Source organism: Apodemus sylvaticus, chromosome 13, assembly GCF_947179515.1.
Source record: "Apodemus sylvaticus chromosome 13, mApoSyl1.1, whole genome shotgun sequence".
NCBI lineage: Eukaryota > Metazoa > Chordata > Mammalia > Rodentia > Muridae > Apodemus > Apodemus sylvaticus.
The window spans coordinates 68,707,387-68,714,665 of record NC_067484.1 but is presented as its reverse complement, the minus strand read 5'-3'; the positions used below and the strand labels follow the sequence as shown (position 1 = coordinate 68,714,665).

The 7,279-nt window shown below is 40.3% G+C and overlaps 1 protein-coding gene across 1 annotated transcript; it reads left to right on the top strand.

The window, feature by feature from the left end:
- The first annotated feature begins 987 nt into the window (after nt 1-987).
- Nucleotides 988-3,675, top strand: LOC127663801 (protocadherin beta-2-like). The gene has a single exon (XM_052155542.1). It carries the CDS (start codon nt 1,109-1,111, stop codon nt 3,506-3,508), a length of 2,400 nt encoding a protein of 799 aa, XP_052011502.1. The 5' UTR covers nt 988-1,108; the 3' UTR covers nt 3,509-3,675.
- The last annotated feature ends 3,604 nt before the right edge of the window (nt 3,676-7,279 follow it).

Below are 7,279 nucleotides of genomic sequence, written 5' to 3'. Positions count from 1 at the left end.
CACACACCTGCTTGAGATCCACCCAGTAGAGCATGATTGGGCTACCAGGAGCCACACTCTTAAAGAAAACTGACTCTCCTTCTCCAGAAGGCATCAACTTCCTGTAGCTCCTCAGGGGTGGGGACTCATGGCCCTTTTCTAATCCATGCTAGAATGTTCATTTCTTTCTTCTGAGCATTTTTTTAAAATAACTTTTAAACTTAGCATTAAAGTTTCAACTTGTATACTTTAAATTCTGATTTAATTAACCATCTCTTAAAAACTTTAAAAAAGATAATAAAGGACATTTAAATATTTACTATGTGTTTGTTATTATGAGTTTATTAACGTTGGTGATAGAGGCAGCACTTTAATTGTAGATATATGAAGTCTTATCTGCTAGAAAGGAAAATGAAAACGCAGGCACTGACAAGCAGAAATGAGCTGATCACAGAGATGTTTATGAGACTCTGTTATGTTCCATTTCGGGGAAATGTGAGTCTCAAGCAATGCACAGATGAGGCATGCCCATTAAGACATTCTCACTCAGTTCTGGGCTTTCCTTGGTCGTCTGTTGCATCTTTTCACTTGAGTTTGATGTAAGAGTAGCAACCTAATCACAATCTAATGTGGACACACCCAAGTTCTGAATAAATACTGGGAACTTCTAGTAAAAATCTATGGTACCCTAGTCACCCCCTCAGTCATAAAGCTGCTTTCACTCAAACCCTCCTAAATCTAAGAAAAAACCTGACCTACCTTGTCTATGCCTTACATACCACTGCAGAAGCAAGGAAAACCTTTAAAAAGTGGACAAGACATTGATATATTGAAAATCTGCTATTTAGATGGCCATTAAAAAGGTATGTTAATTTTTTTAATGCATTGGAGAAAACAATACTTGAAAAGAACGCAGGGTGGCGCTGCAGCCTCAGAAATAGAAACAACCGGAGAGCTGCACTTTGCAGAAGCCAGACAACTAAGGGAGGAGTTGGGGAGAGGAAGCTTTCTAAGGCATTCGTTCCGGAAAGTCTTAGGCCTGGGGATTTTGGACTTGTCCCATTGTCTGCAAGATATTTGCAGAGCGAGCCAGTGACAACGTGAACCACAACTGGGAGAGCAGAAAGTGATGGAAGCTGGAGAGGAAATGGAGCAAATCCTGAAAAAAAGGCAAGTCTTGCTGTTCTTTGTTTTGCTGGGCATAGCTCAGGCTGGGTCCACCATTAGGCGCTATTCGGTGGAGGAGGAAGCAGAGAATGGTGTTTTTGTGGCAAATTTGTTAAAGGACCTGGGGCTGGAGGTAGAGGAACTTGCTGCGCGGGGACCACGAGTCATTTCCAAAGGGAAAAAATTGAACTTAGAATTCAATAGGCAAACAGGAGATTTGTTGTTAAGGGAGAAACTGGACCGGGAGGAGCTGTGCGGCCCTGCTGATCCCTGTGTGGTAACTTTCCAGGTATTACTGGGAAATCCTTTGCAGATTTTTCAGGCTGAGCTACAGATTAGGGACATAAATGATCATTCTCCCGTTTTTCTGGACAAAGAAATAATTTTGAAAATTTCAGAAAGTACTGCTTCCGGTACCACTTTCCTAATAGAACGTGCTCAAGACTTAGATGTAGGAAGCAACGATCTCCAAACTTACACAATCAGCCCCAATTCCTATTTTCATCTTAATCTACAAGACAGCCCTGATGGCACAGTATTGCCACAGCTGGTTCTGGATAAAGTTCTGGATCGGGAGGAACGATCTGAAATCAGATTAATACTCACAGCACTAGATGGTGGGAATCCACCTAGGTCTGGCACCGTCCAAATCCTTATTGAAGTCTTAGACATCAATGACAATGCCCCGGCGTTTTCAAAGCTTCACTATGAGGTTCAGGTCCCAGAGAACAGTCCTGTTGGATCCCAGGTTGCTATTGTCTCTGCTAGGGATTTAGATATTGGGGACTATGGACAAATTGCTTACACCTTTTCCCAAGCCTCTGAAGACATTCGGAAAACGTTTCGAATGAATGCAACATCAGGAGAAATCCTTTTAGTAAAGACACTGGATTTTGAATCCATCCAGACATATACAGTATATGTTCAGGCCACCGATGGTGGGGGACTTTCTGGAAGCAGTGTGGTGTTTGTTCAAGTATTGGATTTGAATGACAACCCTCCAGAACTGACTATGTCCACATTTACCAATCAAATCCCGGAAAACGCCCCAGAAACCGTAATTGCTGTATTCAGTGTTGCAGATCCTGACTCTGGAGACAATGGAAAAATGGTTTGCTCTGTCCAAGAAGATCTCCCTTTCATTCTAAAACCCTCATTTGAGAATTTGTACACTCTTATGACAAACACAGCCCTGGATCGAGAGACCAGATCACAGTACAACATCACCATCACTGTCTCAGACATGGGCACACCCAGACTCACAACCCAGCACACCATAATAGTACAGGTGTCTGACATCAACGATAACGTCCCTGCCTTCACCCAAACCTCCTACACCCTGTTCGTCCGCGAGAACAACAGCCCCGCCCTGCACATAGGCACCATCAGTGCCACAGACTCAGACTCAGGCTCCAATGCCCACATCACCTACTCTCTGCTGCCGCCCCACGACCCGCAGCTGGCTCTTGACTCGCTGGTCTCCATCAATGGTGACAACGGGCAGCTGTTTATGCTCAGGGCGCTCGACTATGAGGCCCTGCAGGCCTTCGAGTTCCATGTGGGCGCCACAGACCGAGGCTCTCCTGCACTCAGCAGCCAGGCTCTCGTGCGCGTGGTGGTTGTGGATGACAATGACAATGTGCCCTTCGTGCTCTACCCGATGCAGAACGCCTCTGCACACTGCACTGAGCTGCTGCCCAGGGCGGCGGAACCTGGATACCTGGTCACCAAGGTGGTGGCAGTGGACCGCGACTCTGGCCAGAATGCCTGGCTGTCCTTCCAGCTGCTCAAGGCCACGGAGCCCGGGCTGTTCAGCGTGTGGGCGCACAATGGCGAGGTGCGCACCACCAGGCTGCTGAGCGAGCGCGATGTGCCCAAGCACAGGCTGGTGTTGCTGGTCAAGGACAATGGCGACCCTCCGCGCTCTGCCAGTGTCACACTGCACGTGGTGCTGGTCGATGGCTTCTCTCAGCCCTACCTGTCTCTGCCAGAGGTGGCGCACGACCCTGCGCATGATGAGGACATGCTAACGCTCTACCTGGTCATTGCCTTGGCATCTGTGTCTTCTCTCTTCCTCCTGTCTGTGCTGCTGTTTGTGGGGGTGAGGCTGTGCAGGAGGGCCAGGGCAGCCTCGCTGGGTGACTGCTCTATGCCTGAAGGCCACTTTCCTGGCCACCTGGTGGATGCTGGCGGCTCGGGGACCCTGTCCCAGAGTTACCAATATGAAGTGTGCCTGACTGGAGACACTGGGACACCAGATTTCAAATTCCTGAAACCAATTATCCCCACTTTCCTCCTTCAGAGTTCAGAGAGAGAGAATGATACAAACCCTAGTTACAGGAATAGTTTTGAATTCAATTAAATTTGAAATTTATTTCAAATACCTCGGTGAGGAAATACCAAGTCTAGTCTCAGCTAAAACCTGAAAGACACGATTGTGCTGCTGTGGCAACTGAAGGTGTCTATTCTTTGAAAGTAACTGTCTTGCTCCAATCTTTTGCATGTTCCTGGCATTTCTAAAAAAAAAAAAAAAAAAAAAAAAAAAAGTAAGGTATGTGGAAAAAGAATCCAAATTTTGCTTGTATTTCAATTTTAGTCCTGTAATTTTATTTGACTTACAATGTGAAAGTGAAAATTGTATTTTCAGGAAAAAATTTGGGTGAGGGGTTCTCACTTGGTATCCCTTGCTGCCCTGGAACACACTATGCAGACTAGAATGGTCTCTCACTCACAAAGATCCCCCTGCCTCTGCTTGCAGAGAGCTGGATTTTGCTGGCACTATGCCCTGCAAAAATAAGAGCAACATTGTCTAGGTTTAACTTCTCCAGTTCTGGATTATCTTAAATGTTCTCTGAAAATAATTTATCTCATTACCTGGGTTGGGATATATTTTGCACCCAAGACTATTTGTGTTTATTTATTCTCATGATAATGTAACTTTTATCTTGTGAGTGGATGGTAAGCTCTTTATATGAGTGTGAATAGCACAGCACTCTTCCCATGTTTATCTACATGCATATTTTAAAGTAACGGCATACACAACTTATGCTCCTTTAAAGATTGTGGAAATCCGAGGGGGAAAGTGGCTTTTGAATTAGTATCAGATAATACCCACCCAATTCTCTGCTGAATAAGCAATTATATGTGTATGCAAGTGTTTAAGAGACAAGTATTTTTCTTTCAATGCTGTTTCTCATCCATTTGTCTTTCACATTATAGATAGATAGATAGATAGATGATAGATAGATAGATAGATAGATAGATAGATAGATAGATAGATAGATAAAATAGACTTTTTTTCTGTTCCAGATTTTTGTTTGTTGTCTTCTGTGATAAAACACTTTGTCCAAAACAACTTGGGGAGGAAAAGGTTAATTTAATCTCACATTTTTAAGACCACCATTAAGAAATCAAGGGCAGGGATTCAAGGAAGGAACCTGAAGGCAGGAGTAATGGAGGCTTGTTCCAGTGACTGTTCAGCTGCCTTATATAGTGCTGACGCAGGTGCTAAGGGATGTTGGTGCCCGCAATGAATGGATCAGACCTTCCTACATCAATTAGCAATCAAAAAAATGTTCCACAGATAGACCCACAGGCCAATCTGATGGAAGCAAATTTTTGAGTTATGGTTCCTTTCCAGACTTAGTTGACAGTCAAGATTAGCCATCACAATTACATATATTCACATTATTTTGTAGACTAAATCTCCCCTGATATATATATAACCTGACATTCCCTTGCATATAGTATGTTACTAATAAAGCATTAAATGTACACTTTTCTGTAAGTAAATAAATGAAGCATTCTATAGAACTTTGATTTAAAAAAAGATTGTAAAAATCCTAATTGATGGATTTAATAAAGTGTTCAAATTATAAACGCAAAGCAAATTCAGACAAAATCATATGCTGCTATTGAAAGAGTAGCTAATTAATAGATGCATAGTGGTTTTCAAGGGCATGGTGATTTTTGAAAATGTCTTATTTCAAATAATCTTTCAAATTTCTTATGATGAAACTGAATACTTACTTCTTAAAGATTTTTTTGAGACAAGATCTTATCATGGTCTTGAACTCGTGACAGGTTCCTCCCATATCCAGAGTGTTGGGATCACAGGCATTGCACTGGCCTTCCTAGTTAATTAACTTACTGGGAACTTTATTATTAAAGGGAACTATATACAGTGTACAATATAGAAGAGCCTATGTTTTATCTTTTACCAACTTAAAAAATTTGTATATAGCTGGGCATTTCATTCTCAAAAATTTGGGGGGAGGGAATTAAAGATTCCACAAACAATGTGTGTGTGTGTGTGTGTCCATAAGTCCATAAGCAGTGCCAGTTATCATTAATTTTCTGGACAGACTTGTTCGGTTTCCTTCACTTTTGTACCATAGACTTTTCAGTGATTAAAAAAAATAAAAAGGTTGTGCTGGGCCAAATTAGTTGGTTAACAAACCAGAAAACTTGAGTTTCATCCCAAGACCCACAATTATAGAAGTATAAAACCAACTCCTCAAAGCTCTGCTTTGATTTAAACACACACACACACACACACACACACACACACACACACACCTCACTCACACTCACACATGAGTAATGTCTAAAAATTTAAGTTTTTGAGTTATGTTATGGGTGGGTACCACTTATTTCATGATTAGCACAAACACCAGGATCTTTTAAGTACTTAATATTTTTGACTACTTGTTTGAAAGAAGAGTTGTTTTAATTGTGACACATTGATAATTAAACATGGCAAGATGCTTAATTAGCAGAACTTTTGCTGGAACCAAATACTCTGACACAGACTGAGTAGTCAGATCTTACTACAGTTAATTGAAATTATTCAGTTTTCAACATATCTTTCCTTTTTCTCTCTTAATGCTTTAATTCAAGTTATTCACTGGTTTAATGAATGCAGAATTTCTGGTATTGAATCTTATAATTTAAATATGCTTCTGTGTTTTCCAAGTTACCCATCCAACTTCCTTCACTTCTTGTAGTTGAATTTTTGACACACCTGCTATAGAAAATTAATTCTTAATGTTTTGCAACATATTGTTTTTACATAATGTATGCATATTTGGGTGGGATATACTATGAAGCTTATGGAATTTGAGTATCTCATTTTGAGATTGGCAGTGACAGTGAGGACCATTTTAGTATCAAAACTCTCTAGTTAATCACTTCATCACATGTGGGATTTTGGTTAAGCAACCTCCAGTGACATCAACTGTTCAATAATCATCAACTATCTTGCTATTATTATCAAGTCAACTAATGTAACATGGCAGTATAGAAATATTGCTGCTACTAGTTTTAGTGTCACTAATATCAGGGATAAACTCAATAATTAACCAGTGCATCATACTCATGATATTTGTGTAGAGAGCTAAATTGAACATGTCATATCTGCATTGCTTCAATTTTTTATCTGCCTACAGCCTTACAATAGTTTATCTTTGCTTAGAATAAAATACAAGTACTTATAATTTCTCCTGGGTTTTACTTTACTGATCTCTGCAACTCTAGAGACACTACACTCTGGTAGACTGTCCTTTGTTACCTAAATTACCTATACTTACTCTCAAAGCCTCTTCATGTGTTTGCATCACCTGTTATGTTTCTGATCCTTCACAGTCCACATTAAAGGCAAGAATTTTCTTGCCTTAATGAGGACATTTTCCATAACTACTCCACATTAAGATTGGCACACAGCACATTTCCTATGTCACACATTTCACACTGCTTGAGCATATTTAAAATGTGTACATCCTGTTAGAGGCGGACCTATAAAATTTATAGAGTTGATCTATCTTGCTATCATTATATGTATAACTTCTACAAATTAAATAACTATCTGTTAATAAGTTATTTTGACTTAAGTTAATAATTATTATATTTCTGTGGAAGAAGAGGAAATGTTCTAAAGTATTCCATGGGCATGAAGATATGGAAGCAATTATGCATTTTCAATCATCTGACATGTTTTCTTATTTTACCACCTTCACTTTTCGTAGTGCTTCTCCTACTATTCTGCAACTCACACATTTTGCAAATATTAAAAAATAAAGAAAACCACAAAAGGAGAGATAAGTGTGTTATCACTTAAATTCTTTTAAAACTTGGA

What these genes read in the sequence shown, in the direction of transcription:
- LOC127663801 (XM_052155542.1), top strand. Translation starts at nt 1,109, where the DNA reads ATGGAAGCTGGAGAGGAAATGGAGCAAATCCTGAAAAAAAGGCAAGTC.